Source organism: Erpetoichthys calabaricus, chromosome 2, assembly GCF_900747795.2.
Source record: "Erpetoichthys calabaricus chromosome 2, fErpCal1.3, whole genome shotgun sequence".
NCBI lineage: Eukaryota > Metazoa > Chordata > Cladistia > Polypteriformes > Polypteridae > Erpetoichthys > Erpetoichthys calabaricus.
In genome coordinates this window covers 234,899,638-234,924,015 of record NC_041395.2, presented here as the reverse complement: position 1 = coordinate 234,924,015, position 24,378 = coordinate 234,899,638, and the positions used below count along the sequence as shown (strand labels likewise).

The 24,378-nt window shown below is 38.3% G+C and overlaps 1 protein-coding gene across 1 annotated transcript in view; it reads left to right on the top strand.

The window, feature by feature from the left end:
• eef1akmt2 (EEF1A lysine methyltransferase 2) overlaps positions 1 to 24,378 on the top strand; it is a 51,088-nt gene that overhangs the window by 14,331 nt on the left and 12,379 nt on the right. Inside the window, exons 3-4 of the mRNA XM_028795263.2 lie at positions 3,019 to 3,133; positions 15,792 to 15,896. Coding sequence (XP_028651096.2) covers positions 3,019 to 3,133; positions 15,792 to 15,896 — 220 coding nt within the window. The remainder of the gene's footprint in view (positions 1 to 3,018; positions 3,134 to 15,791; positions 15,897 to 24,378) is intronic.

The following is a 24,378-nucleotide window of genomic DNA, read 5'->3' as shown; positions in this document are numbered from 1 at the left end:
TCGCCTTTCGCGGCTTCACTCTATCGCGGATTTTATATGTAAGCATATTTAAATATATATCGCGGATTTTTTGCTGGTTCGCGGATTTCTGAGGACAATGGGTCTTTTAATTTCTGGTACATGCTTCCTCAGTTGGTTTGCCCAGTTGATTTCATACAAGGGATGCTATTGGCAGATGGCTGAGAAGCTACCCAACTTACTTCTCTCTCTCTCTCTCTCTCTCTCTCTCTCTCTCTCTCTCTCTCTCTCTCTCTCTCTCTTGCGCTGACTTTCTCTGATCCTGACGTAGGGGGTGTGAGCAGGGGGGCTGTTCGCACACCTAGACAATACAGACGCTCGTCTAAAAATGCTGAAAGATTATCTTCCCGTTGCTACCTTCTGTGCAGCTGCTTCGTGAAGTGACATGCTGCACGGTGCTTCGCATACTTAAAAGCTCGAAGGGCACGTATTGATTTTTGACTGCTTGTTTTTCTCTGTCTCTCTTCTCTCTCTCTCTCTCTTTCTTTGCTCCTGACGGAGGGGGTGTGAGCTGCCGCCTTCAACAGCTTTGTGCCGCGGTGCTTCGCATACTTAAAAGCCAAACAGCCCTATTGATTTGTTTGCTTTCCTCTCTCTCTCTCTCTCTCTCTCTCTCTCTCTCTGACGCGCACTCCTTTGAAGAGGAAGATATGTTTGCATTCTTTTAATTGTGAGACAGAACTGTCATCTCTGTCTTGTCATGGAGCACAGTTTAAACTTTTGAAAAAGAGACAAATGTTTGTTTGCAGTGTTTGAATAAAGCTCCTGTCTCTCTACAACCTCCCGTGTTTCTGCGCAAATCTGTGACCCAAGCATGACAATATAAAAATAACCATATAAACATATGGTTTCTACTTCACGGATTTTCTTATTTCGTGGGTGCCTCTGGAATGCAACCCCTGCGATGGAGGAGGGATTACTGTAATGCTTGCTACATTCTGTTAAAAATTTAGCAAACCTAATTTTGTAATTTAAAAATTAACTACAAAACATAGAAACTAGTAAATAATAGATTGTTTAAATAAGTTAGGAGTTTAAAAGCATAATTTTTTTGGGACTTAAACCTGAATCCTCATTGGGCTCTTTCAGAATCACTAAATTAGGTGACAAACTGCTGGTTCCTTTATCACTTGCATCTCATTGTCAATTGGCAGGTAGTTAAGAAAACAACTGTTTATGACTAAAAAAAGTAGTTAAGGGTTTTGGAATTTGTACAAGGTGAGTCAACGAAAATGAAGCACAACAATGTTACTTAATAATTGCTTTAGCAGCAATAAATGGTTCTGAATTTAAAAACTGAGCTGGAACAAAAAACATCCTATTAGAACCAGACTTGAGTGCTTTTGCTGTAGTATATGGCACAATATGGGCCTGTATTAGCTGTAACATAGTAGTGTACAGGTTATTAAAAAATTCTACTAATGCAGAATGGTGTTGAAAGTGAAAACAGGTGATATTTATACATTACATATTTACATATTGTGATGGTTAAGTGAGTCCCTGTGAATGTCACACAACACAACTGGTGGTCATTTCGGCATGCCGCAACTACCCCCTACTGTCTTAGATTATGTATATAAAGTCTGTGACTGAAAATTGCTGAAAGAGTCCTGTAAGGTAATGGCTACTTTTCATCCTGGTGCATAACTTAGGTGCGTTTGTACATTGAAACACAGAGTGGAATCAGGAAACAGCCTCCAACGTCATCAAAAGAACACACAAACATTGAAACTCTTGCTGTGTTTCCTTTTATGTTCCTTTTTAATGCCTCTGACAATTTTTACATCTCTTGAGTTAAGTAGTTCCATTAATTTGTCCATAGTGTACAGATTGGCAGTTTGCAATAAACCCAACAGTACACAGTACAATAACAGTACAAGTGTGAGCTCAGTGATGTTTTTGAAATTATAGTTCCCACATGTTTTGCTCATACAGTATAGTTAATGAACGATAAACAAGGAAAAAAAACTGATCATGTGAAGTAAGATTTAAATCGTAAAGAATGCAACAAAGTAGATTTTTGCTCTGCTTCCTCCTAACATACTTTAGCTATAAGTTGACTCATTAATTCCAAAGGTTACATTGAAAATTGAGGAGAATGTTGTTTGATTGTTTTAGAAAACTACCTCAACTATATTCTGAAATTACAAATTCTTCATTGAGGATTTCTTGTGTGACACCTATCATTTGAATGTTGTAGATGTTACACTAATTACAAAGAATTTCTTTTTCTTCCTCTTCATCTTTTCCTACTTCTATGGGGGGTCGATGTGCTGGATCAGCCTTTTCCAGACAGCGCATTCCTGCATCTCCTTGCCAATCAGACCTTCTTTTACTTTATCCATCCACCACCGCATTAGCCCCCCTTATCTTCTTTTTATCTGCACTTCCATTCCCATTTCTCTTTTACTCACATATTTTCGTTGTCTCTTCTCATCACATGGTCTATATACCACTTCATCCTACGTTTCCGTACTTTCATAGGTATTTCTTCCACTTTTGTTGTACCTCTGATTGTCTCCTTTCTTATTCTGTAATTTTTTGTAACTCCACACATCCATCTCATTGTTCTCTTTTCTGACACATCTAACTACTTGTCCTGCTTTTCGTTTACTGCCGATGTCTCAGCTCCATAAATCATTGCTGGTCTTATGAATGTCTTAAAGACCTTATGTTTAACTTTCACGTTAATTCTTCAATCACACGGTATTTCTGATACCATTTATGCTGAATTTCTACTGATAAAATAACATTTTTCAATTAGTAATGTGGGGAGGATTATAAAGTTACTTAGCCAGTTTCTCAGCTTGTTGTGTCGCTAAAAGATGTTCATATGAACCCAGCTGTAATTTTCATAGTTTAAATATTTCTCCTGGATTTTTTAAAGCTTGTGTTTGAAAGTAGGTAAAAGTATGTTTTATAATGCAGTGTAATTATGTGTATAACTGTGTATACATATTTTGAAGTTTTTTTTTTTTTTTTTTTTTTTTTTTTATAAAGGTTTGGCAAGGAAAGTATAGATCGGATTGTCACATGGCTAAAAAATCACAATTTTCCTAAGGATTCCTCTGTACTTGATATAGGAACAGGAAATGGAATGCTGCTTGTGGAAATGGTAAATCTGCTTTTTAACACAACCTAATATTTTCAATGAATAATCTTCTTCCTGTCTCTTTCGGTAAACCGTCATGAACAAATCATTGTCCTTCCAAATGTCCAGTAGTGATACAGGCATACATTTTAGAAAATGTTACTTCAAATGATACCATCAGTCAGTCTATGCTTGTTTAAATAACGATGAAAAACTTGTTTCCAGTGGTGCAATAATTTTATGAAATCATTTACTGTAATAACACATACATATTTCTGAACATCTCTTTCATCAAAAGGCAGATCATGTCACAATCTAGGGACCTTGTAGCTAAAGGCTCAACCTATCACAGGAGATTTATTCATCGTTGGATCATTTAGAATAAAAGCAGCTTGAATTCAAAGTGAACATTATGCATGCATGGGTAAATTCTGTTATGTAAGTAGAACTCAAGATATTTGTTTTTATATGGTAGAAGAAGTATTTTGAAACTAGCTGTATGTTTACCTGGAAACCAGTATAAACACTTTAGAACAGGAGTTGTTTATTCGTAGTTCCCAGTTAATGGTCCTAATAATGGTCCTTGCAGCACATGAATAATGCATAGCAGGTATCCATTCTGCTAAAACTGTGGTAATTTTCTTGTTTGTATTTCAAATACTCAGAAAATGTCTTCATTTTCTTTATATGTCACTAGAAAAAGCAAGCTTAGTATGGTATTGTAAGGTCATGTAATTTTCATACCTCCTTAATCCAGACCAGAGCTATGGGAAGTGCTGGAGCCTATCTCAGCTAGCATAGAGCAGGGGCAGGAACAAAGATTAACAGGGTGCTAGTCCATCACAGAACAGATGCACCACGCTAGGGCCAATCGAGTGTTGCCAGTTCAACTAATCTGCATGTCTTTGGATGAAAACTGGAACACCCAGAGGACTCCTTACTGTAAGGCTCCATGCAGGGAGAACTTGAGACATGAACCCTGGACTCCTTACTGCAAGGCAGCAGCACTACCACTGTGCCACCTTTATTGTGTGTGTGATAAAAGGCTGATGTCAAAAATAGTGACTTTGTTGTCTTGTGATTTCTTAAACCTTATACAGTATTTAGGTCTTTTGGATTTAAAATAGACAGTATTTTGTTGCTGCTTGTATTGTTAAAACATTCCTACATTTTCTGTATTGAAGATTAGATGTTATTGCTCATCCATTCTTAACATCCATCCATCCATCCATTATCCAACCCGCTATATCCTAACTACAGGGTCAAGGGGGTCTGCTGGAGCCAATCCCAGCCAACACAGGACGCAAGGCAGGAAGCAAACCCCAGGCAGGGTGCCAGCCCACCGCAGGGAACACACACACACACACACACACACACACACACCAAGCACACACTAGGTACAATTTAGGATTACCAATGCACCTAACCTGCATGTCTTTGGGCTGTGGGAGTAAACCGGAGCACCCGGAGGAAACCCACGCAGACATGGGGAGAACATGCAAACTCCACGCAGGAAGGACCCAGGAAGTGAACCCAGGTCTCCTTACTGTGAGGTAGCAGCCTGCGCCACCGTGCTGCCTCATTCTTAACATTTTAACACAATTAAGGACACAATAAGATAAATACCACTTGTTCTGAATGAAAGATATAACTATGTATAAGATGCATAAGAGTAAAAACAGAAATCATGTTTTCTATCTATACCTAGGCAGAAGTAACATTTAAAGTGAAACCTAAGCCCTGGGTAATGCCATATACTATAACTTCAAAACAAAGTGAGTGGGAGCTTACATTATAATTCTCTACATACTGTATTTGTTTTGATAATTATGAACTAAATTACTCAAGAACAATGCAAGGTATTGCAACATAATTTTCAAGCCTGTTATATTTTGCAGGAGGCACATGCTGCTTGAAATGCTACCCTAAAGCCACCCACACTCTCGTATTTCAAAACAGGCAGCATAGAACATCATATACAAATACTAGATAAAAAAGCACTTAGCTTTTAACATTGATTTACCTTTTAGAAGAATACAACTGTGAATGTAACACGTTAGCACCATTACTACCATCAAAGAGAAGTCTCCACTACAGCAGGAACAAGGACAATTTCTTGTCTGTCATTGAGTATACCAGTTTGATTGGTTCAGAGAAAAGTTTCTTAGTAGTATTAACTAGGGATGCTCTGATCAGGTATTTTTAAAGTCAATACAGTTCACTGATTTCAGGAAGAGAATTGGCTGATTCTGTTACTGATTCCAATTTGTTTTATGTACACTTTTTTTATTTTTTAATAAGCTCCTGCAAAACCTGTCATGAAGAAGCATTAAGTTCTTTGTTAAACTGGTATTTGTATAACGAAACTGTAGACCACATGTGTTACCTGTTCATTTTTTATTGATATGAAACAACTGTAGGCTTATTAGTCAGTAACAACAAAAAATAGTTAAAAAAAAAAAAAAAAAACCCTTAAAAATACTTTTTTAAACTAATAAAACATGTACAAAAATATTTGTCCATAATACACATGACAAAAATGAAAATACAAATTCTAGTCATAATTACATACCACAATTCTAATAAAATGTTCATGTTTATAAAGAAGTTGCAGTGTACACATGAAATCAACACATTTTGTTCTTAAGCTAACAAGCTTATTGTTTACTAAGCGTCGAGGGCAAATTCTTTTTTTATCTGTTCGCTTTTTTCAGACAAGGAGTGTCTGTTTTAATTAAAGGACATAATTAAGTGATCTCAAAGCATTCTCTTTTAATTTTTGCCAAAGAGATTCTTCCTTATTTCTTACTTCAACTGGACAAGGTATGTCTGCCATTGTTCTCCATGCACAGGGTGACTCCTCAGATACACTGTTCTCTGTTTATTACTCCACTTTCTTGAATGTAAAAGCCAATATTTCTGCCTCCACTCCACTCTCTCCTAATGTCTGTTTACAGGATGTTTGGCAACAAAATAACGCCTATGATTCCTTAGGTACTGTAATAGATAGATAGATAGATAGATACTTTATTAATCCCAGGGGGAAATTCACATACTCCAGCAGCAAAAAATATTAAATTAAAGAGTAATAAAAAATGCAGGTAAAAAACAGACAATAACTTGAATAATGTTCAACGTTTACCCCCTCTGGTGGAATTGAAGAGTCGCATAGTTTGGGGGAGGAATGATCTTCTCAGTCTGTCAGTGGAGCAGGACAGTGACAGCAGTCTGTCGCTGAAACTGCTCCTCTGTCTGGAGATGACATTGTTTAATGGATGTAGTGGATTCTCCCATAATTGATAGGAGCCTGCTGAGTGCCCGTTGCTCTGCTACGGATGTCAAACCGTCCAGCTCTATGCCAACAATAGAGCCTGCCTTCCTCACCAGTTTGTCCAGGCGTGAGGCATCCTTCTTCTTAATGCTGCCTCCCCAGCACACCACTGCGTAGAAGAGGGCACTCGCCACAACCATCTGATAGAACATCTGCAGCATCTTACTGCAGATGTTGAAGGATGCCAGTCTTCTAAGGAAGTACAGGCGGCTCTGTCCTTTCTTGCACAGAGAATCAGTATTGGCAGTCCAGTCCAATTTATCGTCCAGCTGCACTCCCAGGTATTTATAGGTCTGCACCCTCTGCACACAGTCACCTCTGATGATCACGGGGTCCATGAGGGGCCTGGGTCTCCTAAAATCCACCACCAGTTCCTTGGTTTTGCTGGTGTTCAGTTGTAGGTGGTTTAAGTCGCACCATTTAACAAAGTCCTTGATGAGGTTTCTATACTCCTCCTCCTGCCCACTCCTGATGCAGCCCACGATAGCAGTGTCGTCAGCAAACTTTTGCACGTGGCAGGACTCCGAGTTATATTGGAAGTCCGATGTATATAGGCTGAACAGGACCGGAGAAAGTACAGTCCCCTGCGGCGCTCCTGTGTTGCTGACCACAATGTCAGACGTGCAGTTCCCGAGACGCACATACTGAGGTCTGTTTGTAAGATAGTCCACGATCCATGCCACCAGGTATGAATCTAATACTTTGTGTAAAGGAGCACTGCAGTAAAATTAACATAAAGGTTAGAAAAGCAGATTCTGAAAAATCAACTGAGTCATTTGGTGTGTAAAAAATTTTTTAGTCTTGATCTGAGGCCAGTCAAATGGAGCACCACTAAAATTAATCCCCAAAGACGCAATATACAGTAATCCCTCCTCCACCACGGGGGTTGCGTTCCAGAGCCACCCGCGAAATAAGAAAATCCGCGAAGTAGAAACCATATGTTTATATGGTTATTTTTATATTGTCATGCTTGGGTCACAGATTTGCGCAGAAACACAGGAGGTTGTAGAGAGACAGGAACGTTATTCAAACACTGCAAACAAACATTTGTCTCTTTTTCAAAAGTTTAAACTGTGCTCCATGACAAGATAGAGATGACAGTTCTGTCTCACAATTAAAAGAATGCAAACATATCTTCCTCTTCAAAGGAGTGCATGTCAGGAGCACAGACTGTCAGAAAGAGAGAGGAAAGCAAACAAATCAATAGGGCTGTTTGGCTTTTAAGTATGCGAAGCACCGACGGTACAAAGCTGTTGAAGGCGGCAGCTCACACCCCCTCCGTCAGGAGCAGAGAGAGAGAGAGAGACAGAGAAAAACAAACAAAAATCAATACGTGCCCTTCGAGCTTTTAAGTATGCGAAGCACCGTGCAGCATGTCGCCTCACGAAGCAGCTGCACAGAAGGTAGCAACGTGAAGATAATCTTTCAGCATTTTTAGACGAGTGTCCGTATCGTCTAGGTGTGCGAACAGCCCCCCTGCTCAATCCCCGTACGTCAGGATCAGAGAAAGTCAGCGCAAGAGAGAGAGAGAGAAAAGTAAGTTGGGTAGCTTCTCAGCCATCTGCCAATAGTGTCCCTTGTATGAAATCAACTGGGCAAACCAACTGAGGAAGCATGTACCAGAAATTAAAAGACCCATTGTCCGCAGAAATCCGCGAACCAATATAAAATCCGCGATAGAGTGAAGCCGCGAAGCGCGATATAGCGAGGGATTACTGTATATAATAATAATAATGATGATGATGACGACTCAGGCACCGCTGCGAGTGGCAGCCTTTCCAGCAGCTTTACCTTTTACGACTTTACCTTTCTACCATTTTATCTATTTTATCTATTTAACTGATCACTCCTACCACTTTCTTTTATGTGAACTCGTTCCCTGGACACTTTTTACTACTTTTTTGCTACTTGGAGATGGATTTTTACACGCTGAGACTCGTCTATTCAAGTAGACAACTTAAGCGCTGACAACAAATGCCTGCGCTGGTGTGGTTCCCTATGTACCTGATGAGGTAAGAAGGCAGTATCGTGGCAGCAGAGCCAGCGCTAAGCTAAAGGCGAGGCAGCTTGCGAGAAAGTGGTGCTACAAACCTTCGGTGCCTTCTGTGATCCTGGGAAATGTGAATTTACTACCAAATAAGATCGACAAACTGGCCGTGCTGGTGAAAAATGTCAGGACCTACAGAGAATGCAGTTTGTTGTGCTTTTGTGAAACGTGGTTAACAACTATCATCCCAGATGCTAACGTGGAGCTACCTGGGTTTAGCACAGTTAGAGCGGACAGAAACGCAAATACCTGCGGAAAGGAGGAGGAATCACTCTCTATGTAAATACAAGATGGTGCAACTCTGGACATGTAAACGTAGAAATCTCCACATGCTGCAGGGACATTGAACTGTTGGCCGTAGGTTTGCGTCCCTATTACTTGCCCAGAGAGTTTGGACACGTCATTGTTGTTATTGTATACATCCCTCCTCGGTTGGACGTGGAGATAGCGGGTGACATCATCCATTCTGATGTTGCTAAACTGCAAATGCAGCACCCCGAGGCGCTTGCGCTAATCGCTGGAGACTTTAACCATGTTACGCTGGCCAAAACATTACCTGCCTTCTCACAGTATGTGGATTGTAACACCCAGGGAAATAGGACTATTGACCTGCTGTATGCAAACGTTAAATACGCATACAGCGCCACCCCGCTGCCTGCTCTTGGGAAAGCAGATCATAACCTGGTTCTGCTTCAGCCTCACTACAAACCAAGAGTGAGGGAGCTACCTACAACCACGCGCTCATTCAGGAAGTGGTCCCCTGAGGCAGAGCAGGTTCTGAGAGACTGCTTTGGAACTACAGACTGGGATATCCTGCAGGGATCATATAGTAAGAACATTGAGGAGGTTGTTGACTGCACTACTGACTACATCAACTTCTGTATGGACATTGTAGTTCCAGTAAGAACAGTACGCTTCTATGCTAACAACAAGCCATGGATTACAAGTGACATCAAGGGCCTTTTGAACAAGAAGAAAAGGGCTTTTAAAGTCGGTGATCAGCATGAGCTCAAGCGCGTGCAGACGGAACTCCGAGTCCAGCTCAGGACGGCGAAGGAGCAGTACAGGAGAAAGCTGGAGCAGAAGTTGCAGAATAACAGCATGAAGGAAGTGTGGGATGGGATGAAGATCATCCCGCTTCAAGCTGCAGCCAGTGGTTCCACCATCGAGAGAGATGTGGAGAGAGCAAACCAGATGAATAACTTCTTTAACAGGTTTGACCACCCTGACCACTCTCACCTCGGAGTACTGCACCCTTCACCCATCCTCCTGCTGATACCAGCATAGGAGAGAGTTTCCCCCCACCCACCATTACAGCAGCCCAGGTAAGGAGAGAGCTGAGGAGACTTCCAGATGGAGTATCGCCACGACTGCTGAAGGCCTGTGCGTTGGAGCTGGGGAGTCCTCTACAGTGCATCTTCAACCTGAGCCTGGAACAGGGGAGAGTCCTGGGGCTTTGGAAAACATCTTGCATCACCCCAGTCCCAAAGGTATCACGTCCTAGTGAGCTGAATGACTTCTGGCCTGTCGCTCTGACGTCACATGTGATGAAAACCATGAAGCGGCTGCTGCTTTACCACCTGAGGACACAGGTCCGCTACGCCCTCGACCCTCTGCAGTTCACATACCAGGAGACGGTGGGAGTGGAGGATGCCATCATCTATATGCTACACCGATCCCTCTCCCATTTGGACAGAGGCAGTGGTGCTGTAAGAATTATGTTTTTGGACTTCTTCAGTGCCTTCAACACCATCCAACCTCTGATCCTTAGGGACAAGCTGATAGAGATGGGAGTAGATTCATACCTGGTGGCATGGATCGTGGACTATCTTACAGACAGACCTCAGTATGTGCGGAACTTCCCCTTGTGAATGTGAATTTCCCCTTGGGATTAATAAAATTATTTACAACATCTGCTCAACAAAGAATACAATTTCAGTATATGCCTCGTTTGTTCCCTCTAAACAGGAATTCTGGCAATTTATTTTACTTTCTTGTTTTTTCTTGGATTCTTACATGTCAAAATACCTTCTGCAGCTTTCATTTCAGTACAGTGCTTCAAACAATATAGTAGCACAGTTTGGTTCAACACAGCCATTATACCGACAGGATTTGTAATTAATCAACAAGGCTTAATTAACTTCAATTGCTGGAGAAAAGTTGTAAGTTGTTAACCCATTACTTTTTTCCTGAACATTATATTTTGGTGTTTGGTAACTTAAAATTTTTTGTTAACTTCTGGGAGTTTACCACTGATTTGTGTAATTTAAGGTTATTCACTGGACTTGAAGTGCTTAAAAAACTGGGAAAATAAGGATGGTCTAAAATGTTTGACTGGTAGTGTATAGGAATGTCACAATACTACAATTTGTGTATCTGATAGCAATACTAGTGAAATTTTATGATATTCTGTACCTTTCGATACTATGGCAAAAACAGAAATTCCATTCAGTGGCTTTTTATTAAAATTACCTCCATTATTGAGTAGAAAAATATTGTGCCTTTTTTCAGTAATACAATATAAACTTTATAAATACTGACAATAACAACAAATTGAAAATACTGGTATATCCATCAAGAGGTTACCTAACCATTATTTAAGTGAACAAGTATTGGCATTCATAAATATCAAAATACAGTGCAAGGGTTGAATTTTAATGTATTTCAGGGATGATGATCCTCCCCAGTGTCGCAACAAATAGGAGTTTGATAATCTTGGAGGAATTTCAGCATAATGTTTATAAAGAATTATATACCCTGAACTAACTATAATTCATTTTCTACATTTATTCTCTGGCATTTTCTATACAGTCACTAAATAATAACACCTTTAAACCTATAATAAACATAAACTTTCAAGCATTACTATGTACTGTATGTACTGTTAAATTACTGAGTTCCAAGATAATTCCTGATATTTCCATTTAAACAAACTCTTTAAAGTGTTATTTGTAAGAATGTGCTTTTAAAGTTTGGTTGGTCAGTGAACCTCTCTGTTAGGTTTGTAACATTTTCTCTTGTAAGACTTAGGATTTGCGTCATTATCTGGTTAAAATAAAGTAATAATTAACATAGTAGTCAAATTAATTCAAATTTCAAATGTCAGAAATTCCAAAAGACTTATTTTTCCACATGAATCATTTGTCCCAACTTTAAAGCTCCCTGTGTGATATCAAACTTGTCAGTTATATATTAATACTTTATTTCAGAACAACGATTGCAAAACCTTTATTTTGCTGTTTTCATGGTTTCTTACATGAGTGATCAGACTTTACTGCTTATTGCCTGTGTACAAATCCAGAATCTGAAAATTACTTTGGCTGTTGTTATCTGTACTCAATAAATTTATAACAGTGAAACAGCATTACATTTTTCAGTGTACCATTCAAATATATGAAGTATGTTTTCACTTACGGGTTATACTAATGAACGGCAGTTTACCTTAAAGGCCAAATGAATGACACAAATTTAGCATTTGTAAATGCATATGTAGCTATGAACTGTAGTGTTTTTCTTGTGCTGCTAAATGCTCATTTTGGTGATTTACATGTATCTGTTAACACAGTATGAGGTTTTAATAGGAAGATATGCCTTGCCCTTTGAAGCATAAAAACACTAAAAAAAAATATTTTGGTATTAACAAATGTAGCCAGTCGTGTCATCGCCATTCTAGACAAGCCAAATAGCCACTTCCTTTGAGTGTTGCCTCAATGTTTACTTAATTTAGCTGTAGGTAGTGCTGCTAATCCCCCCCCCCAAATCGCTATATGCATAACTGCACTGTAGATGCGTGTGAGGTTCCCCTCCTTCGCAACCCTGAACTGTATATTCTGGTTAAAAAATGGATGGATGTGCTCTTTACAGTCAGAGAATGAATGCAAAGCCTCCCTTCATATATTTGGACTGTGTAGGACACTATTTAAAGCAAACTATCTCATTATCTTTTATGTGAAAATACAAGTTAAATGATTGCACTTCATCTGATCGGAACCATTATTTCGCTATCAAAGCATGCACAAATCTGTTTCTGAACTGCTTTCGTAATGGGGTAGAAGTGGCAATAATGTGAGCCTATGTGTATGTGTGTTTTGCTTTTATATTATGAACGATTTGTGCAGTTTTGTGCTGAAATTCTCCTGCACGAACACAAAAGCGAATTCAGGCATGACCCGTGCTGTTTTTCTTTTTCACGTGTGTTGATACTGATGCTGTTGCATCAATGCTGTAAGCCATTTTTTATGTAGATTTTACTCTCATTTTCTCCTGTATTATTTTGCCTTCTGGAGGTAATTTGTCTATTAGCAGTTACGCATAAGTGCAGTACTGACTTTTTAAGTAAATCAGATAGTATAAAAATGCTGGTACTGTTACATTTTTTGAAGTTTTGGAAATATTGGTTCTTGTGATATGGAATATATTCTATATTGCATAATCAATTTAACCATGGATCACAGTGATGCACCAATTATTGATTATATATGTTACACAGTACACCTCCTGTAAAAATAAAAGTGTGATTTCTAGCATCAAAAGCTTTACTTAAATCTAGCAACCTAATAACCAAAGCCTTTTTTTTCAAAACAAGGCATTAAAATGTCATTGATGAGATGAGTTAATACTGGTTACTTACTGTACCCTGTGAAAAACAAGACTGAAAAGTTTATAATGCTGTAATGAATAAGGCAAGACATTTTGAAAATATTTTAGGGAGGAGAGGACACTTGGAAAATGGTACAGATAAATCTTTTAAGTAATGTTCTACAAGATCTAGAGATGACTGGTATTCACATATTTGTGAGAATAATAAACTTGCCCTCAACAGTAAATTAATGTGTTATAGCTAGGTCAGATAAAATGAAGCACCTTAAAGGATGTGAAAGTATGTAAATTTTTGAATGCAATTTGCAGTTCATTAAATAAAAGTGCAGTTATTCTAAGGCCACCTCCTTGACCAATCTTTCTTGAAAAGAGGTAAAGCCAGGGCCGGATTTTCCTATAGGCTAACTAGGCTTCAGCCTAGGGCCTCAAGATCAAAAGGGGCCTACATTCAAATTGTTAGCAAAATTTTATTATCTCTCATGTAATTTACAAACTTAAAAATGGAAGGTGAAAGGGCCTCATAAGTGGAATAGCCTAGGGCCTCTTTTCATATAAATCCGGCCCTGGGTAAAGCCAAAATTGAATAGATGACACAGACCCAACTATTCACTTATGATGTTAATAGAAACATTTTTATTTCTAAGCAAGTATCATTGTGAACTACAGTGACCTTTACGGGCTGTTTTTTAATTTTTATTTATATGAGTCAGGTTAGAGACATAGATAATACTTGTGGAGGATGTGGTTTTAATTCTAGGTTTCATTTTGCTTTGTGGTGTTTGGCTATCACCAGATTAAAATTCTGTTACATAAATCAATTTATGATTTGCCCTAATTCTAGATTTTGGATAGCAGCTTCTGAAAAGCAACAATTACGGTAAAAGACATTGTTTAAGCACTGAGAATATTATACTTTAGTTTCTGTAACGTCTTTGAAATGCTTGAAGGTAACATTTGAATGATCAGGGGCCTCATGTAGAACGCCGTGCATAAAATTCACACTAAAACATGGCATATGGACAAAACTGGGAATCTGCATACACACAAAAAAATCAGGCAAAGTTTCACGCACTTCCCCTTTACAAATCCCAATCAACATGAATTTTAACGCACATGCACACAGCCCCACCCAAACTCCTCCCAGAATTATGCCGATTTGAATATGCAAATCAATATAAATTCTGTTCAGTGTTTTGTTAAGACAATGGAAAAGGCTATTGTAAAAAAGAATAATTTCAGTGAATGTGAAATGGAGGCCCTGCTCAGTGAAGTGTAGGCAAGGAAAACGTGGTCACATATCAAAGTTGTCATGAAAATGCGAGTCGCAGCCCACTATCTGAAATTTAATCTTGAAATTTCCACTTTAATCTCGTAGTTTATTTTGTCATTGAAGTAGAATGTCGTAAACTTAATCTTAAAATCAATGTTTAATTTACTAGAGTTTCTCAGACCCCATCGTAACTAAAGTAGCACGTTAAATGCTTTGTATTCTAAGTGTTCCCCGACCCAGTTAATAGTCGCTACTTCCTTCTTAAACAGGCTTTCTTTTACATTGACAGGAATGCATAGGCAGTGATCGCCACTCAGCATACATTACATTCATGATGTTAAAGCTCTCTGAACATTTCAGAATAGTAAGATGTATACTTGATATCATTTTCATGATGAAATGCATCAAAGCATGCATTAAATATGTGGGGGTACGTTGGCACAGCGGTATATGAGCTGGTGCCCCATCCAGGGATTATTCCTGCCTTGCTCACGATGCTTGCTGGGATGTGTGGGACCCTGGATAGAATGATTTATTGCTGCAGTACTGTGTCTGTCAAATGTACCAACCTGCAATTCCTGTTCTTCTGTTTTCTTTCTCCACGTAAATAATTGCTACACAATAAATGTCTAATAAATGTAAAACCAGCTTTAGGCTTAGAATGCCGAATGTTCAGAACTTTTAAGGAACTTTGAAAGGTCTTTGTTATACATGTTTAATTATTTCATCCATCCAGGATTGCATGTGTGAGGCAAAAACAGTCCCTGGATGTGGTGCCAGCTCATCACTAATGCCGTGCCACCATACCCCCACATGTTTAATTACTAACAGTATATATTATTTAAATGAAGTTAACAGTTTATCTATAAAATGTAATATACATACTTTAATGCATTTCATCAATAAAAATTCTAATAGCACACAGCTCCAAGAGCATATCTCTTGGAAATCTAAATAGACTTACAAGCCAGTCATCATCATCTATAAATACACGCTCTCTTATAATTTTTCCATTTGCAATGTCTTTTAACAATGCTAAAGCAGCTATGGTAATTGGAATAGTTTGGCCATTCTGTGCACTATTATATTATATATATTCAATTAGTTTTAGTGTTTTTTGATAAAGCCCCTATCATAGATGCGAATCTAAAAAAGAAAGGGAAACAACACAGAAACAATGTCACTGCTTTGACTCTGGGTGCTGTTTACAAAAGCAAGCAAAAACATGCATACACATTGTGTGAGGCAGCAGTGAAAATATACAGTACATGGCTTTACAACAAGTATAGTTTTTATACGTCTCAAAGGGAGCATGAAAATGGGTGTACACACACCATTTATACATGACTGATTTTTCTTCTACTGATCCATTCTTACATACATGTACTGTGATTTGTTGTTATTTATTTATTTATTTTTAAAATTAATTTTAAAGGCAAGAAATGGCTTCACGAATCTTACTGGAATAGACTACTCTTCTGCATCAATAGAACTTTCCAGAAGCATAATGCGGAGGGAACTCCATGATGTCAAAATACAGGTAAATGGTTACTCATTGTTTTGTGTCTTTGCTACATGAAATGATGGCAGTCTTGTTTTGAAACTGATTGATTATTGTTCTTTCACGGTTAAGTGATGATCAGGCTGAGTCTTTCCATTGTCAAGTATTCAGTTGAAGTTCTATGTAATCTTTTTTCTTTTTTAATATATTTTTTTATTTTCATTAATTTTGCTATCTGTCTCTGGGTTCTGCCATTATGCAAGTTGATTGCATGGAGAAGTTACATGGCATGTTATGTCATCAGCCTTCCTTTATAAACCACAGCACTGACCACAAGGTTGTGTGTTAACTTTGAGTAGACATCATAGGAAATAACTAGTGTATGGGTGTATAAAAGGGCTTCTAAACTAATTTGTTTTTTACTTGTTTTGTTTCTGTACTTTACCTTTCAACTTTTGATTTGATTTCGTGTTTAGGCTTATTTCTGACTACTATTTTCAATGACCCTTTCAATTAGATCTCCATTTCCAGATCATAGATTACTTCTGTTTTCTATTCCTATACCTGTTTAAAACTTGCTTTTTTTTCAAATGTGATAAGAAAAGTTCAGATCACTTACATTGAATGACCCTGAAATGCAGTTGGTGTTTTAGGATATAGAACAGCTGAAGAAAGATAACAAGACATTGCAGGCAAAGCTAAATGATCTCACTGCTTCTGTTCAGTATTGGTCAATGAGTTTTAGTAGCCTGAAGCAAAGGATAAGGCACAGTGTTGTTCATTCAGCCCAAATGGTTAAGGAACCCAGGGGATTTGAATAAATGTTCAAGATTCCTTAACCATCTCTGACTGGTTCACAATCGGCAATCAAACATTTGTTTTTGTGTTAAGAGTAAGATTTCCTTTATAGTTTCATTATTTACTCGGCAACATTTGGAATGGGCCTCCACACTTAGGATGTTGGAAATTCCTGTTCTGATAATCTAACTGCATTTTTGCATGAATTTGAGACTATTTCTGACCTGTCAAAGTGTGGCCACTTATTGATTATTAAATGTCAGACAGGGAAACTAGTCTAGTGATGATGTTTAGTTCAGTTTAAGACATTAGCTTCAGATATTGATTGGACTGAGTCTACTTAAATTTTGTTTTTTGAAGCAGTCTTATGAACTGAAAGATAAAATGGCAAACCGTGATATTAGTGACTCATTAAATTAAACTTATGGATGTCTTCCATTAAATTTGCTCTGTGTAATTCAGAAAGTTACCAACGAAAAGAACTTGTCAGCTTGTCACAGTAAAAATGTGTGGACTTCAAGGATAGTTTTCATTTTGTTGAAATAGTAAAAAATTATTATTGAAAAGGAAAAAAAAAGTAATTGGATGGATAATTTGTGAATGATCTTTTTTTCTTTTGTGGAGATTCTGCTCTCCTGGTAGCAACATGCCCTAAAATCACCAGAGAATGGAATCACTTATATGGATTTGTGGAATGGGTAAGAGGGTTCAACACTCAGAAAATAGCCCTTTATTTCCTGTGTGAATTGCAAATATTTTAAGCTTTTATGCTTTCGTTGACTTTGGAGCAGTGAATTTTATTAATTCCAGTCTCCAGTCTTTTGGAAAAGTTGACAGATTCTGAAAATTCTTTAAGGCTTTGTATCCAGTCATTTGATAAAAAACTTACTGGAAAATAAAATCTGCAGTATGGCTCCTGTGCTATCGATGGTTATGGAGTGTATACATCGCTAAAATCTGACCTTTCATATAGAATCTTGTTCTCTGAGTAATATTAGGGTATCCTGGGTATAGACGATGTAATTTGCAATTTAGCAGGCAGACCCTTGAATTAGAATCTTGAGCTGTAATCTATATATATAATTCTCTAAGCTGCCGCCAGAGCGGGCAAGACACCCATGAAAGCACGCAGGAAGGAGCCACGCCCACCAACTCTAAGACCATTGGATACGACGAAAACTCGCAGAGCCACGCTTACCAACTCAGACGCTGTCATTTCTGTTTGTCTGTGCTGCAGTCCACATGCAGCTCTGAGCCACATTGAGTTTTCGGTTATGACGCACGACCGCGTGCAACATCACAAACTGTTTTACATGCTACATACAGCAATTCGCACCTGCGACAAACATGCGTCTTCTTAGATGGTCGTGCAGGAACACGGAAAACGTTTCCCCGCCCACCAGCACTCAGAGCGGCCCACGTCCACCGCATCCGCGACAAACATGCATCTTCTTAGATGGTCCTGCAGGAACACGGAAAACTTTTCCCCGTCCACCAAAGCAGGACCATGTAAGAAGAGGCATGTTTGTCGCGGATGTGAATTGCTGAATGCAGCGTCTAAAACAGTTTGCGAGGGGTATCCCATGGGATCCTTAAAACAATCCTTTAAAACTGAGGTTAAAACAATGAAGGAAGCAGTCTTTAAAAACCAATAAGCCCTGTGCCTCTGTTTCATTAGCGTCTCACCTGCTTCACCGATGCAGGCCCTGAAACAGTCGAGACGCTCTCTCAGCAGCTGACCTTCTCTGTGCCTGACTCCACTATAGGCTGCAACAAAATTATGAAAGTACGGGCGCATTTGTTTCACACAAGCTGTGTGTGTGGGTGGGTTGGTGTTAGTTAGTTAATTAGTTACTCGAAGGATTTCAAGATTTAATATGCACAAGCGGTAACACTGCAAAAGCAGCCCAAACCAGAAAAGACGGCTGGCAAAAAGTGGCCGACAAATTAAACGCGTGTGCATTGTACTTACTGAAAGCAGCGTTACGGATTTTGCAAATGTTCATTTTTTTCCCTCTGCTTAAAAAAACATTTAAAAAGCAGCTTGATTATGCGGCGTATACTACGCCGCGGGTTGGTATGCAGCGTGTAAAACAGTTTGTTTGTCACGGATAATTTGCCTTTTACTATTACACGAAGACAATTTCCTGTTAATACTTCATTACATTTGATATAGCGGTGTTCTCAGTATTCAAAGCGCTATCCACACAGGGAGGAACCGGGAAGCGAAACCACAATCTTCCACAGTCCCCTTACTGCAAAGGAGCAGCACTACTACAGCGCCACAAGGCAGTTAAAGAATACACCGGGCTCGATTTTGTTTTCACTTCTGTTTACAGAGATTGGGTCGTAGATAGCATTGTTGTAATGTTACTTTTCTTGGTGGCTTATTACATTACGGATGTTTCACATGTTCATTGTTTCCCCTGTACTTAAAAGACATTAAAAAAATGTTTCTTAACTGTGACTCCGGAACATCTCAGTACGCAAGCTATATTAAGCGTCAACAATGAAGACTCGCCACACCTTAATCTACAAGTACTGACACTTATCCCTACCGACGAAGTAACTTTCACCAGCGTGGCCTTCTTCGTCACAGACGATCCCGCTTTCAGTCACGGACAATTATATGTTGCTCTCTCCAGAGGTCTATTTTTTCATTCACTCACAGTGGTATCCACAAACCCACCCCATTTGGACAACTGTGTCATTCAGGAAGTGTTCACCCATCAATACATAATTATGCAGCGTATGCTACGCCGCGGGTTGGCTAGTTGGTTATATTTCCAAATTAGGAAAATGAGCCCACCTGATCAACTGTATCATTTAGAATTTACCAGTTGAATATCAGGATTGCTAAGATGTATTTATTAATACATAGTACAAGCAGGAACTTCTGTTAAAGAGGTGGCAGATAAGAGAAAACAAATTTCCCCCTGAATATTGTATAGTGCAGAAGGTGTGGCACACAAGGTTAAACTGCCATTTTAGTTTTTCTTCTTGTAAGCTTGCCCTTAGAAATATAGGACCTTGTAGAACAATTAAGAAAAATGCACTGGTGTAGTATTACCTTGTCCTTCTTGCTCATTTCAGTTTCAACTTCACTTTTTCATAAATCTCAGGCAAACTTTTTTTGTCCATTCTCCAAATTAGTTTCTCCTCTACCACTTTTAGAAAAGGATCAGAAACAAAATCTTTGAGGTTCAAAAATTGTGGATTTATTGCCCTGGGATGAAACCGTAAATTATATAATAATGTACACTGGAGCCGCTGTAGTCCTGAGCATTGCTCATAGTACTAGTTGGGGTTATTCATGCTCTGAGGCTCTTCTGTCAGTTTCATCTGTGTCCATGTATGTGAATTTGGAGTTTATGCCTTAGGTGGGTAAAAAAAACAAAAACTGGTGTGAGTTACTAACAAGTCTTTGTGTGTTAGTGTCTGAATATTTTTGTTATATTGATCATTGTTTGCTTTTTTTATGGGAGCTGCTATTTTATAATTTAGTGGCATGGGCAGTTGTTGCTAGTCATGTGATGCTAAAGTCATGTGCTATACAATGTTATTAATCCTTCACCATAAAGCACATGTTTATTGTTGTGTATATAGTACAAAGAAGTTCTTACTTATATATCTCAATTGACAAGAATTCAGTACCAACAAAAGACATACATATATAAAAACAATATACAGCGTGCAACTTGAGTATATCTGCAATTTGTCTGTCTGTCTATTATAAAAATAATCCTGGGAGAGGGAGACGACACGTGATCATCACGTGAAGATCACGGAAGACGTTTAAAAGACTCGCAAGACTAAAGAAATTGGCCATGGAGCATGTCGCGGGGACCTTAAACATGAGATTTTGTGCCAAGAGATTGACTCAGGACCATCTCGCGGGGACGTAGAACATGAGATTCTTGCAAGGCACGTCCTACTTACAACCAATATCAAATAAGATCATGGGCAGCAAAACACTCAGTCGTGTAAAGGATTTGAGCACACACAGATCTAGGGATCTCAGCGCATATAAAGCGTATAAGGACAATACGTTATAGATGAAACGTCGATGACTAAGCGAAGAAAGAGCAGTGCGGAGAAAAGAGACTCAAAAGTGTTGATGAGAAAAAAATGCAAAAAAGAATAATCTAGGTGCAAATTCAGAAAATAAGGAAAGTAATAATCAGGTGGAACAAGTGGAACTGAAAAAAAGCACGTCCAATCGGGCTCAGAATTAAAAGACAAAGTAGAACTTCTTCATAAAGACGTTCAAAATTGTTGGCGCTATACACATGCAGGGCAGGTTAGAGATTATTAAAGCAGTGGAATTTGAAAGGCTCAAAAAAAAACGGCGCAATACAAATGCAGAGAAAGTTAAAGATATGAAAGCAGGAAAATTAAAGTATAAAAAAAAGAAAGTAAAGATCGCAATAGCACAAACAAATGGACATTATTACTCGAAAAATGGGAAAATAATCACCACGGACCAGGTGTCATTGGAAAAAAAAGCAGCACAAAGTGAGGAATGGAGATCGAATATGTGACATAGGTGATATGTCAGAAGTATGTAAATATTGCAAAGCTTTGAAGTTTAAGTCAGAGTATTTCAAAAACGGGGTTTACCTCACATACATTTATTGGTTACTGTGCAAAAAAAATGATTAACTGCTGATGATGTAGAGCGTTTTGTCTGTGCTGAAATTCCAAACAGAGAAACCTATCCTGAATTATGGTACAAAGTCATTAAACACATGTCTCACGGACTTCATTTAAAAGATTCAGCATGTTGGGACTCGAAAGAATCCAAATATTGTTTTTAACGAAGTTCTGAAATAAAAGTGAAACTAATGAAATAGCAACAATTCAAAGAAAAAAAATCTTAAAAGTGTGTATCTGGAAAACCAAACATGGAGGTTGGCGAGCGAATCCCCCTACTAATTCAAAGGAAAGACCTAGCATAAGTGAGGCTAAAAAACTTATACAACAAGCTTTTATAATATAGGATTTTGATTTTGTCTTTTTTTCCCCTTAACTTTGTTGTTTACCTTTCATTTTGATTTGACCTTCTTCTAGTTCTATTTCAACCCTGGCTTGATCTCTGAATACTTCTTTGAACACTTCTTTAGTTATCTGCATTTTCAGGTCACAGACTGCTTTTTTTTCTTTTTCTAGTTTCATTTCAATTTCCTTTTCATAAATATGATCATAATGTGTATATTTTATATATATATATATATATATATATATATATATATATATATATATATATATATATATATATATAGTATATATATATACTAGCAAAATACCCGCGCTTCGCAGCGGCGAAGTACTGCTTTAAAATTTAAAATAATAAACTGAGGGAAATTATACCAATAATTATTTGTTAAGGATCTCTTTGTATACCATGTTGTCAGTTCGCCCCTCCGGTTGTAATATGAGCAAGCTGTGTGATGAGCTTACTCTTGAGCATGTAACGTATAGTTGGCCATGTGAAAAGCAAATCAAGAACAGCAAGACCGTGTCAGCTGCGGAGCTCAGCTCGGAGCGAAATGAAGTGAATGAAATGAGGTGAATGGGAAGGGAGATGATCACGTGACTCCAACACCTGCATTAACTCTCCATCCCTCCACAAACACACAAACACAGTCTCTCGGATCCCAACTCTCCTTTATATATATATATATATATATATATATATATATATATATATATATATATATATATATATATATATATATATATATATATATATAAAGTATGTATGTGTATGTATGTATGTGTATATATATGTTGATATATATATATATATATGTATATGTAGATATGTGTATATGTAGATATATATGTATATGTAGATATGTGTATATGTAGATATGTATATATATTTATATATGTTTATGTATATATATATATGTTTACATAACCTCTTTAACACACTACTTCTCCGCTGCGAAGCGCAGGTATTTTGCTAGTATACAGTGATCCCTCGCTATATCGCGCTTCGCCTTTCGCGGCTTCACTCCATCGCGGATTTTATATGTAAGCATATTTAAATATATATCACGGATTTTTTGCTGGTTCGCGGATTTCTGCGGACAATGGGTCTTTTCATTTCTGGTACATGCTTCCTCAGTTGGTTTGCCCAGTTGATTTCATACAAGGGACGCTATTGGCAGATGGCTGAGAAGCTAGATTGCTTACTTTTCTCTCTCTCTTGTGCTGACTATCTGTGATCCTGACGTATGGGGATTGAGCAGGGGGGCTGTTCGCACACCTAGACGATACGGACGCTCGTCTAAAAATGCTGAAAGATTATCTTCACGTTGCTATCTTTTGTGCAGCTGCTTCCTGAAACGACATGCTGCACAGTGCTTCGCATACTTAAAAGCTCGAAGGGCACGTATTGATTTTTGAATGAAAAACAAACTTTGTCTCTCTCTCTCTCTCTCTCTCCCTGCTCCTGACGGAGGGGGTGTGAGCTGCCGCCTTCAACAGCTTTGTGCCGCGGTGCTTCGCATACTTAAAAGCCAAACAGCCCTATTGATTTGTTTGCTAGAGATTGTTTTCTCTATCTATGTGACATTCTGTGCTCCTGACACGCACTCCTTTGAAGAGGAAGATATGTTTGCATTCTTTTAATTGTGAGACAGAACTGTCATCTCTGTCTTGTCATGGAGCACAGTTTAAACTTTTGAAAAAGAGACAAATGTTTGTTTGCAGTGTTTGAATAACGTTCCTGTCTCTCTACAACCTCCTGTGTTTCTGCGCAAATCTGTGACCCAAGCATGACAATATAAAAATAACCATATAAACATATGGTTTCTACTTCGCGGATTTTCTTATTTCGCGGGTGGCTCTGGAACGCAACCCCCGCGATGGAGGAGGGATTACTGTAGATATATATCTATCTATGTATCTATATATATATATATATATATATATATATATATATATAATATATCTGTATCTATCTATTGTCAGTTCAGCACTCCGGTTGGAATATGACCAAGCCATGCAAGCTTACTGTTAAGAATGCAACGTATAGTTGTACAGGAGAAAAGCAATCTTGCCTCAAATCAATGGCAACCTTTTGTAGGTCTATGAACTTAATTTAAACTTTAGGTTTACACGGTGCTCTGTTTCCATAGTACCTGCACTCATGAATATATCTGTATGTGTCAGTCGCTGAAATCCCCGCGCTTGGCACCGGCGAAGTACTGCTTTTAAATTTTTATTAAGAAGAAAAGAAAACCTTTTTAAATTGAGGTAAAATATACCACTAACAATTTGTTAAGGATCTGTTTTTTTGTGTAGCTGACTTCACACAGCCTCTCCGCTGTTTTATAAACGAATGTCATATAAGGTCTTCCTTTTTCGTTGCTTCGCCAACGGAAGCAGCCTTTTTATTTAATCCTGTTTTTACGATTGTTCTGTTTGTATACCAGTTTGTCAGTTCAGCACTCCGGTTGTAATATGACGAAGCCGTGCAAGCACACTCTTGAGAATGCAACGTATAGTTGTACAGGAGAAAAGCAATCTTGCCTGAAATCAATGGCAACCATTTGTAGGTCTATGAACTTAATTTAAACTTTAGGTTTACACGGTGCTTTGTTTCCGAAGTACCTGCACTCATGAATATGTCTGTATGCGTCAGTCGCTCAAATCCCCGCGGTTCGCACCGGCGAAGTACTGCTTTTAAATTTTTATTAAGAAGAAAAGAAAA